Source organism: Metopolophium dirhodum, chromosome 2 (genome assembly GCF_019925205.1).
Source record: "Metopolophium dirhodum isolate CAU chromosome 2, ASM1992520v1, whole genome shotgun sequence".
In the NCBI taxonomy this organism is placed as follows: Eukaryota; Metazoa; Arthropoda; class Insecta; order Hemiptera; family Aphididae; genus Metopolophium; species Metopolophium dirhodum.
This window is the reverse complement of record NC_083561.1, coordinates 27126761-27139447: the sequence shown is the minus strand read 5'-3', so window position 1 is coordinate 27139447 and position 12687 is coordinate 27126761. Positions and strand designations below refer to the sequence as shown.

Here is a 12687-nt window from a genome sequence, read left to right as displayed (position 1 = left end):
ATTGTTATTTTAATAAAATCTGTAAATGAATTAAAAGTTTCAAATAACAATGATGTTGAAAGCTTGATGGACTAATGACTTTGGTATTAATATAAATAAGTAACATGACAATATGATTATGTATAATTTTAATATTATATAAGTTACATACAACTGGACAATTAACACTGTGAGTGTACACACACCATCTACGTTACATCTACGATTTTCTGTTATCTGTTAATCTGTTAGGGTCGCGTCACACTATCGCGGTTGCACCGCGCGGTAGCTACCGCGTTAAAACTACCGCGCGGTAAATTCGTGTCACACGAACGCGGTTTAACGCTCTCAGTTGTACAATTTTCGTTGTCCACGTGGGTTGTTTGTAGTGATTATAATATATTATAATATAAATTATAATATCATAAGTTCGATTTTTATTAAAGTTCATCCTTCATCAGAAGTAAGAAGATCAAAAGTAAGTTCGATTTCCATTATAATTAATAGTAATTAACCTTAATTTGTAAAAAAAAATCCTTATTATATTTACCTACCTCATTTATAAGTTAACTAATACATTTAGTAAATAAATTTCAAGTATATTAATTTATTTAATATTATATATTTGAATAGTGTTAAATAAATGTATACAAATGTTTTGTAGGATGGATTACAATTACTATATGCGTTCTTTGCAAGTAATATCAATCGCAGAATCGTTTGGGTATTTAAATTCTCCAAGAAAAGAAAGAGAATTTTGGGTACATCCATTTAATAAAAGCCGCGAAGAGAATGAGCGTTTTAAAAAATTTTATTTGGACATAAGACAGTATCCACAGAAGTTCTTTGAATATTACAGAATGTCTATTCAATCATTTGATGAACTTTTGGAGAATGTGCGTCCACATATAACAAAGCAAATTACACCATTTCGCAATCCCGTTTCTGCAGAAGAAAGACTCACCCTCACAATAAGGTAACATAAAAAATAAAAATAAATATTTATAATATATAAGGTATTATAGTAGACCATTTGAAAAATCTGATTTCTTTATTTATAATTAATACATGTTGCTTGTCATACATTTATCATAAAATAAAATATATTTTTTTAGTTTTCTACTGTATGTATGTAAATACTATATTTTTAATTTTTTTCCTCAAATCATTAAAAATATAGTAAGTTAAATTTAAAGATATTAAAACAGAATATTTAATAAAATATTATAATAATACATAAATTATAGATGAATAAAATAAAAAAAAAATAATTAAAAAATGAGGAAAAACTTTTCAAATTTTACTTACTTAATGTTAAAAAAAAATTGTTATATAGTGTGGTGAGAATTTTCATCTTGACTACTTAAATTACTATGATGCACATCAACGTTAGGAGAACCTGGATAGGAATGTAGTTGAGGCGATGTATAAGAAGAATGATATGAATGAGGGAGATCAGTTTGAAAGTTTGGAAGAAATTGTTGATGATGATTATTTCTAAAATTGGCCAAGTTAGGAGAGTAATCATCGTTTTGATAGTAATTAAATTGATGTGGATTTGGTTTATGATGTCCAAAAGAAAGAGTCTGAGAAGGATTTAGAATATTTTTTACTGACTGCATAAATTGTATTTTTAGCTCTAATTTTTGGTTTTCGTTCATTTTTTTTAAATCCGGTAAAAATGATAAAAGAAAGGATTTGTCAGCATCAAAATCTTCAGGTTTGTGTACGGGTGCGTTTTTCATCAAATGTAATAAATTTTTTTGAAAAGGCGTAATTTGTTCTTTTTTTTTTCTTTGTTGTCTTGATACTGACCCATCACATTCCTCGTGCACTGATTCCGCTGCAGACTCATCTAACTGACATTGCCTTTCATCACCGTACTCGTCTGTAGAGATCGCATTATCAGTAGAGCATGTTGGAGTCTCAATATTTCCAGTAGTTCTAATAAACATAATCATAAATAAAAAAAATAATTCTTATATAATGCGAAATATATCAGAATAATATGTATCCTTACTTTCTTTTCTTTACAACAGGTTGTAAAAAAGATAATATGTCAGAATATGTATATCTTTTTGTATTCCTGGCTTCTGATCCACTCTGAATTTTTCTTGTCTCATTTATGTCTCTGGTGTAATTATCTCTTAAATGTTTCCATTTTTTTTTTAATTCTTCGACTATAAATACATAAAATAATAAAATCTGTTTATTCGGAATAAACGCAAAAAAATTATAAATAAAATATATATCAATAGAATAATGTAAAGAATTAGATGTGGATTTTTTAATTATATTAGATTCTGAATGGAGTGATGAATAAATTGATAATATTTCGTAATAATTTTAACAATAATAAATAATAGTAAATAATACTAACAAAAATTCAAATAAATAATTATTACAAATTTTGAATTTCAATAAATAAGTTTAATAATATAATAATAGTAATTAATTTTAATTCAAATATTAACCGACAATTATTCGAATAACTATCTTTGAAATTAAGTCAAATAGTTTTTTATTCTTATAATAATTTCTAGATACAATTTTGCACAACACTGGTGATGGGTAGTAATACATTTTCTATTATTCATTCAACAATTTTAGATTCTGAGCGGAGCGATAAATGTATTGATTTTACAATGTGTGTTTTTTTTTATTTTTTTTTTATTTTTTTTGTGTCTTTTATCACCTTTTAGGACAGTAAAAATGCTTGGATTTTCTTCAAATAGGAATTTAATCTAGTTGGTACTTTGGGAGGTTAAAAGTAAAATTTTCGTTGGTACAATATCATTGGTGCAATGGGGAGGTCAAAATTTAAAATTCCCAGTAATTTTCAAAAGCGCCGTGAAAAAACAAATGAAAAATTAAGGAAAAAACGGAAATTTTTACGCAAACCAGATTTTCGACAAAATCGATTTTGGTTTTTGGTATAACTCTCAAAGAAATGACCGTAGATACATGACATTTTGACTGAATGTTTATATTAGTATTTTCTATACACCATATGATTTTCAAAATACTTATGATTTATTTTGAGCTGTTTACGGACATTTTATGTATCCAATTTTTTTATGTTTTTTTCTAAGCTACTGTACAGCGGAGCGACATCCACTTGACCCTCTTTTTTTTTGCTCTGCTCAGAATATAAAATTGAAATAAATTTGTTTCAGATATTTATCAACGGGGACCAATTTTGTTGCTTTGCAGTATGAGTTTTTATTAGGTCGGAGCACAATTGCTACAATTATTCGGGAAACATGTAGTGTATTATGGACTATCTTACAACCAAAAGAAATGCCAGATCCAAACAATCCCGATAAATGGTTGGAAATTGCGAACCAATTTTACATAAAAACTAATTTCCCCAACTGTATTGGAGCAGTTGATGGGAAACATATAAGATGTATCAATCCAAAAAAGGAGGGAACTATGTTTTTCAATTACAAGAAGTATTTCTCGATCGTATTAATGGCCGTTGTTGACGCTGATTATTGTTTTACGACTATTGATGTTGGTGCCTATGGTAGAGAGAGTGATTCTACAGTTTTTAAAGATTGTCCTTTCGGAAAAAAACTTTATTCTGAAGAACTTAATCTGCCAGCACCAACTTGTTTACCCAATGTGACGGATTCCCCACAGCCCTTTGTTATAGTTGCTGATGAAGCGTTTGGCCTCCATAAAAATTTACTGAGACCGTATCCGGGACGTAGACTCACAGATAAGCGGAGGATATTTAACTATAGATTGTCGAGAGCCAGACGAATTGTGGAATGTACGTTTGGTATTCTCGCTAATAAATGGAGAGTATTGCACACTCCAATACTAGTTGAGCCTGATTTTACGGATATTATTGTGAAAACTTGTTGTATTCTTCATAATTATGTGCGCAGAAGAGACGGATATATTTTTGAATATACACTTAGTAATCCTTTAGAGGGTATTCAAAACTACGGAAATGCAGGAGCTCGCCATCAAGGAATTGATGTTTGCGATTACTTTGCTGAATATTTTTTAAACGCTGGATCAGTTACTTTTCAACCCCGTATCATTTAAATTGTTTTTAAATAAAATTGCTTATTAATATTAGTATACAGTTTAATAACTAACAAATTATAATATTATAATTACTAATTATAATGTCATTACATGGATAAGTAATACCTAATATATGTATATAAATAATAAAAAAAATAATAAATAACAATTGTAAACTTACTCTTAAGTTCTTGTTCTTCTTTGTTATAACTTTCCCATTCGTCATACATGTTTGAAGCAATTTTGACCCAGGCTTTTGCTTTAACATAGCGGTCCACCATATACTCTTTGGAATTCATTTTCCAAAGACACTCTTCTTTTTCGACTTCCACAATAAAAAGTTCAGTGTCAAAAAAACTCATTCTGTATAAATTGTTAATATTTTGCACTGAAAACGCGCGTTGCTACCGCTGTAGTGTGATGCATGTGATTGAAAACCATGGGTTTTTATTTTGAGCGGTCGAAAAATAGTTCTAGCGGCGCTGCCGTCAAACCGCGACACGCAACGGCGTTGTGCGGCGGCTAGCGGTAGAACGCGGTGGAAACGCCCAAGTGTGTCACGTTCCATAAATACACATGTGATGATATTTACGAACGAAACCGCGTGGTAGCTACCTCGCGGTGCAACCACGATAGTGTGACGCGACCCTTACTCTTTGCCCTTTGGCACATTTTTAAATGATGTCATACAAATATAATATATTAAACTGGATTTTTTGTAATGATATTCACATTATTATACAGTACTATAATATAAATAATCATATATATTAATTGTAATTATTATTACAAGATGTGCATTGACAATCATTTTGACATATCTTGGACCTATATACCTTTTCTAATAAACAACAAGTGCCAAAGAATAACAGGTTTTTTATGTTTTATTTGTATTGTGTCCTATAAACATTTGTGACTGTGAGTTTTATATTAGTATTTAGTATGACTATATTAACCATTTACGATTGTGTATTGACTTATATACTTGTTTATACTTTATACTATATATACATAAATAGGTACCATTTATATTTATTATATATATATTATTAAAATAATAATAATAAATAAATATAATATAACATAATATTGTAATATTTCTCGACTCCACCTCAAGTTGGTAACATATAAGTATTTAGTATTTACTATTTAGTATGACTATATTAACCATTGATGATTGAATATATACTTATTTATACTTTATAGTATATATATACTATACTTAAATAGGTACTTAATGATAATAATTAAAATAATAATTATCTATCTATCTAATACTATAAAATGACAAGAAAAACAGCTCTCTGCAAGCCACCCTTGGAACGGAAAACTCCGGCTATAGTATAACCATGGCGTAAAAAATTAAGCACCGCTCCGTTTCTACAGTCCGCTCAACCAGTTCCCGTCGATTCCTTAGCGCGTCCAATCGCGTACCTTATATAGTTCGTTCGTTTTAAAAGCCGCCGATGTGCGGTTTTTACGCGATATCGGTCCATAGCCATCACAATCGACGCCAGCATTGCTTTTTTGGTTTTTCTCAATTCGTTTCGTCTTTTCAACTGCCGTTTGTGCTCTATTTGTTAAATTATTTCTTTTGAAACCCGTGGATATGTGATTTGTACGCAAATTCGGTTTGTACACTTTAAAATTCACTTTCACGAAATGACAGTCGGTCATCGTTCCATCGCACAAGTGCAAAATTTTGTTGTTTTGTTTTTGATTCAATTAATATTGCATTATATTATTGTATTTGTAGACATATTGTTTGGTCCTTAATAACGTAGGTATATTGCTTGACGTAAACACAATTTTGTGGTCTGATTTAAATAAATGTATTATTCAAACATACATTATAATAATGTAATAATAATAACAACGGTCAGATCATTGAATAAATTACAATTAAAGTTTAAACAGTGTATATAGATACATCGAATTATAACGATTACATCGATGTATATCGAATATATCGGTTTACATCGCTCCGTAGACACATAGCTTAAGTGTTGAAGTTTTGACCATTGTTAGCAACACAAATTGTAGCTCGGTAGGTTGTCCGGCGTGGGTCCCTCTAACGTAGGTTGATAGGTAGGTCTGAATTCGAAACCGTTAGTACGCTCTTCGGGCGGCGACTGTCTTTGCCCTATAGTATAACACTGCCGCCCGACTATAAATTATATATATAAAAAAAAAAGTTAAATATTGATTAGAATAAAAGTTATTTCAAAAGTCAGGTCTATCTGTTATACCCTGTATATTGGTTGTTTGAATTTAATTTCTGTTTTTTTTTTCATATGGATTGCTACTAAATTTTCTGTAATGTTTTATCAAGTACAGATAGTTTTATTTTATCAGCTGTATTGTTAAAACAATAATTTTTGTGTTCATTTAAATTATTTTGTGTATTAAATGAAATTAAACACATTTTGCACACAAATGTTTTCATAAATATTTTTTGTAACTTTTCTGTTCTGCGAATTTGTATGATGATTAGATATCGGATGTACCTATTATAAAATGGTTATACTTATACGAAAATTAGTAATTTCATTTTATATATTTTTTAGATTTCAGTCCTAATTCTGGACTTTTTGAGATTCTTTTGCAAAATTAGCCTAATTTATAAAATAACATTATAATAAATATGTAATTGATTAAAGTAACTAAATAGATCGGCTTCATGTAAACAGCTTTCATAATTTAGTATGAGTTCATATTTGGTTCTAATATCAAACTTTTGTTATCTGCTGATCTTGATTGGACCCATTATTTTGCAATTAGTTGTGTTTTTGTTTAAACGTATACTTGGTCGCGTCTTAACTTGTATCCAACTTTGTTATAAAATGCCGATTTTTTTTCTTATAGCATGTGTGTGTGAATCTAATATTATATTGTAATCGTTTTCGATCAATATTTCCTAGAACTTAAATCTAAATCTAACCTGAATTTTAACAGTAGGTCCGCATTATTTATATTCACCGTCAATAATTAATATACGTACTAAGTGAAGGTATTGACGATCATATAAAATTAGATAAACATTATTCGATTTAAAAAAGTGGCTGTTTGACCAAAAAGCAAAAGGAATTTGGTTTTACAGATTTAAATTTTTCAGACTAATTGTATTATTATTATAATACAATATTACTAGCAGATTCATTTGAACATGTTTAGTAGTATTTTGAAGTAGATCGAACAAAGTGGAAAAATTAAATATCTGCGTTCAAGATGCCTATAGAGTATCTTTGCTATATTTAATTTTGTATACTAATTATTTACTCAAGTGATATGGAAAATAATACATATGGCGTTCATAATAAGTACACATCATAACAAATAGTGAATAATATTATGGGTTACTAACATATAGCTTATAAAATAAATCGAGAAGTAGTATTCTATTTCATTTGTTGTTCGACGTTCATATTATTTTTTTGTTATTTTCTCGTATTAAAATATTAAATCAAAATGATTTTTAATAAGCAATATTTAATAAAGCTTACATTTATAGCAATTTCAGTTTGGGTTATGCCTGCAGCTACTGTACCAGATGATATAGCCAATTTACAAAGTAAAGATTAATGTATTGATTTACAATGATTATAATATTTGTGGAAATTTAACCGCTTTAAGTTATATAATACTATAATTAATTGATATACGAAAAATAATTATTGTAATTTTATGATAATCTAAAGACAAACAGACCATACACCATTTCTTACTTTTCAGTTTAACATAATATGATATAGTTAATAAAAATGTAATGCTTTAGAGATGCTTTAAGAAGTATTAAATATTCTGACATTACATTCGTATAAACTTATTCTAGTATATCTGGTTAAGTATATTGATATGTTAACTCATAACATTTGTTTGAATTATTTAAATTTGATTTTTGTTTCGTCAAGCCACATTCAATTTATATTATCAACAATAACTTAAATATATATTTCTTTTACATTGGTGTAGAACATAATTATTAAAAATAGTTGTTTAGAAATTGTCTCAAATTAAAATTTTAGTGAAATATATAATCTATAAGATTGACTTGAAAAGTTATTATTTTTCCAGAGCTCTGTGAAGGTAATGTTTTTAATTAGTAATCAAATAGTAACATAGAACCATTAAGATGTACACAATTTTATATTGATACAAAAAATATTGTGGACGGAGGAAATCATATCAAAATAAATTCATAAGAAATTTACTTTGGAAAATTTTATTGGTCAATTAAACTACCATAAAATATTAAATATAACAGGAGAGCAAAAAACGAAAAAAAATATAGAGTAAGAAGTAGGGGTTGAAATCGCTATAATAACGTTATATTTGACAACAAACGATTGAAATTTGTAAACGTAATTATTGCGGAAAACTATAATCAAAATAATTAAATACAGCGAAACAAAACATAACTATTAACAAAATATATTATATATCATTAAACAAAACATAACGCAATGTATGGTCTATACAATATTTCTTACTTTTCAGTTTAACATAATATGATAAGGTTAATAAAAATATAATGCTTTAGAGATGCTTCAAAAAGTATTAAATATTCTAATGTTACATTTGTATAAACTTAATCTACTATATCTGATGAAGTATATTAATATGTAAACTCATAACATTTGTTTGAATTATTTGAGTTTGATTTTTGTTTTATCAAGCAATAATCAATTAATATTATCAACAATAACAAATATTTTTTTTACATTGGTGTAGAACTTAATTATTAAAGATAGTTGTTTAGAAATTAACTCAAATTGAATAACTTATACAAAATAATCAGACGGATGGTTAAATATTTTTAATAGTATACCTAATTTGTAGTAAATAGTCAAGATTGACTTAAAAATGATTTTTTTTCAGAATTCTGTCAGGTTATGTTTTTAATAAGTAATCAAATAGTAACTTTGAACAGTTATGATGTACACAATTTTAAATTCGTGCAAAAAATTATTTTTCGAATGTGAAACTTGCAGATGGAAGAAATTGTTTTAAAATAAATTCATGAGAAATATATTATGGAAAATTTGGGTCAATAAAATATATTGGGTATAAAAAGTGACCGGATGAAGAAGAAAACATAGAGTTAGAAGCAGTATACAATGAAAACATAATTTTAGATACTATCATGATAGTAAATTATACTGGGCTGGACTTAAAATGAGGAAATATTAAAAAAAAAAAGATGTGCATTGAATATGGGTTCTTAAATTACGGTTGGCATTAATGACCATAATCCAAAGTGAAAATGTCACGAAAACAATAAATTCCGAATCAATATTTTATTAACATTGATTTCCGTTTGAAAGTCAACTTGTCATATTCATAAATTATTATAGCTAGGTATTAGGAAATTTTCTTAAAAATACCATAATATGTAAAATGTTTAATAAGATTTAGTTTGTTGGCCATGTTGGATCTTGAGAGAGGTGGTAGTACACTTTTCAACTAACCAATTTATGACACCTACTCAAGTATTATTTTATATAGTTTTGTTTAATCATTTTAAAATGTTATAGATTTTTTAAATACATCTATTGCATTTACTGGTAAGGATATTCTAATTAAAAAATACTTAATTTTATTTTATCCTTATTTTAAAGTTTATAAGTATAAAAGTATATGAGTTGGACTTATAAGCATTGATTTAAAGGTAAATTTAACCTTTTTTAATATTACATGTATTAATAATACATTATTACCTATGTATGATAATACATATGTATTGGGATATTTGAGCATAATACAAAAAAATATTTATTTATTTATTATTAGAAATATTTTTAGTATTTTATTTGTGGTTACATGGTTATTTTTTTTTTTATTGAACTTAAGCCCGGCAACTATGGCCATTAGCTGTTTTTTGTTGTTGTTTTATAGTGATTCTAGTTAAAACATGGAGCAGAATTTCAAGTTGGGTACCTGTAGGTTTCTGCCATGGCAGATGGGGAATGGCTTCTCCTCTCTCCGGACACCTTGACTGCCCGAAGAAAAATGCCACCCGTGGCTGGGTTTGAATCATCGTCGGTGAGCGTCATAACCGACGCCTTAGTCCACTCGGTTACTCCGTCCCCCATTGCGTGGTTAATTAAATATACGCCGCATTGCTATTTCAAGTTGCCTCTTGTCTATTCATTCGTCATAAGTTATTCCTAAATCGCGTTTTTTATAATATTAGTATTTGATTTTTTATTCCTACCTTGGGAAGCCTTTCAGTTTGCTCATACAAAACAATTAATTCATGTATCTCAATTTATTTATTTTTTTGTTTTTTTAATATGATTTTTTAGAGAGCTTTTCCAGCTTATTAATCTCACTTTTAGTAGATAACTGAATTCTGTATAATTGTTAATTGCTTACATTTTTTTTTAGTTTTAGTTTTTTAAAAAGTTACAAAACGGTGTAATATCCCCAGGCTTACAAATATTTTTAAGTCATGTTATTATTTTTTAGAGATTTGAGTATATATTTTGTATTATATAAGGTTAGGTATATATCTGGTCCATATTAATTACTTAGTTGATAAAATATATTACCACATAATATAGTACAAAGTAGATAGTACTTTACCACATAGTACTATACAACATAAAATAATATAGTGTAATTCACTAATCATGATAACTCACTTTTTTGCTTTAATAATGCTGTTATTTAAAATTTGATTTTTGTAATTTTTAATAAACCTAAAATCTATATTTTCAAATTCTTGAGATATTTTGTGCTGCTCAAACAGTGTTCTGTGGAGTTACAAACCTCTGTTTTTTTCAAATAAGCCCCCCCCCTTTCAACTGTAAATCATTCATTGGATTATTTTTCTGAATCAAAATACATAAGAATAGTTGTAAATAGAGTTATTTAACTTTGTATTCTAAGAATAAAAGGTCCATGGTAATTGGAGTATAAGATTTGGAGTTTATGTGAGTTGATAATTTAGTCATGAATATTAATATATTAACATAAATAATTTGCAAAAATGTCCCAAGTTCTAATACTAACTAGCTCCAATATAACAGATATTTTATATATTTTGATCTATTAAATTTGAAAAACAGAAACTTGTGTCTCCACAGGACACTTTAAGTAGTACAAAAAAATTCAATAATTTGAAAAATTGGCTTTGAGGGATGGAACAAACTCTAGAAATAAAAAGATCTTTAGTAAAACCAAAAATTAAGTGGTGTGATATATTGAAGGTTCTTGTATAATATTGTGTGTTCTTAATTACACACTATTATCCAAACAGAAAATGTCACGAAAACAATAAATTCCGAATCAATATATAATTGACCCTGGGCGTCCGTAGGGGGGTGCCAAGGGGGGCATTGCCCCCCCTGGGAATTTTTAACGGTCAGCTCCCATTTCGCCGCCATTTAATTTAGCCGCGGTACCGTTTCGCCGAATTTATTTTTTCGCAGTTCCATTTCGCCGAATTTATTTTTTAAGTAACTCTTTAACTCTCAACTTAAGATTACTCAACAATTATTCATTGTGTTTAATTAAAAAACTAATATTGAACTGTCATGGTCTTAAAATATAAAATGTGCATGTTAATTCATCTGAAATTATTACACAAGCTCCACAGTTTTCAATACACTTCCAATATTTTTTATTTTTTATTTTTTTATCAATTCTAAAATAATAGTTCTTAAAAATAAGGCACTCCCCTTTTCGCTGTGTAGAAATAAATTCAATATTCGACATTATTATTTAAAAATTGTGAACTGTAAATGCGCAAATACGTACTGGTGATAATCATATGACACTGACTGTGGTAACTTTGCAATTATCGCTGCGACGACAGACTATTCAGTCTATTTTATTTATATAATTATTGGGGATTTATCAATCGATAACTTCAGAATTGAGATAGTATAGCACTAAGATCGTTTCAAACGATAAATATTTCTGATAAATATTATTTTCTCTGTGTCTATTTATCACTTTTCAAATCACAAATTCATAACCATGTTCTAAGACAAAAATAATTTTATGCGGCAAAATGGGATTAATTTGGCGGCGAAATGGTACCGCGGCGAAATTAAATGGCGGCGAAATGGGATACGACCTTTTTAACTGCATGTACTTTAATATCAATATCGCTATAACTAATATTAGATTTTTATCTTGCACCAGGTGGTATTTTATCCTGTGGGTGCACTTGTAATTGACGTGGATTTCCGTTTGAAAATCATGACAAGTCGATTCATAAATTATTATAGCCATTAGTAAAGTATCTTGAAAATACCATGTGTAAAATGTTTAGTGATATTAAGTTGGCCATGATTGGATCATAAGAGTTTAGAGAACCATTCCACTAATCAATTCATGGTACCTACTCAAGCATTGTTCCATTTATTTTTATTTTAATCATTTTAAAATTGTATAGCTTTTTTAGACGAATGTCACAAATTGGATGGTAAGGATATTGTAATTTACAAATACTATTAATTTTATTACATCCTTATTTTTAAGTATATTTGACATAAGTTAAAAGGTGGATCAATTTGGAAAACTCTGGCATTAGATGGTTGGAAAATATTGGCTGTGAGATGGGCCTGATGGTCCTAGTGGCTAGAAAAACCCGAAGAAAAAAAGAGAAAAAAAAGAGAAAAAAAGAGAAAAAAAAGAGAAAAAAAAGAGAAAAAAAAA

General features: G+C 28.1%; 1 protein-coding gene across 1 annotated transcript; it reads left to right on the top strand.

Annotated features, from left to right (window-relative positions):
- The first annotated feature begins 644 nt into the window (after nt 1-644).
- Nucleotides 645-4038, top strand: LOC132938854 (uncharacterized). The gene is made up of 2 exons (XM_061005854.1): nt 645-955; nt 3156-4038. Exons 1-2 carry the CDS (start codon nt 645-647, stop codon nt 4036-4038), a joined length of 1194 nt encoding a protein of 397 aa, XP_060861837.1.
- Nucleotides 4039-12687: the final 8649 nt, after the last annotated feature.

What these genes read in the sequence shown, in the direction of transcription:
- LOC132938854 (XM_061005854.1), top strand. Translation starts at nt 645, where the DNA reads ATGGATTACAATTACTATATGCGTTCTTTGCAAGTAATATCAATCGCA. An exon ending in AGACTCACCCTCACAATAAG is followed by an intron (nt 956 to 3,155) that starts GTAACATAAAAA and finishes AATTTGTTTCAG; the next exon opens with ATATTTATCAACGGGGACCA.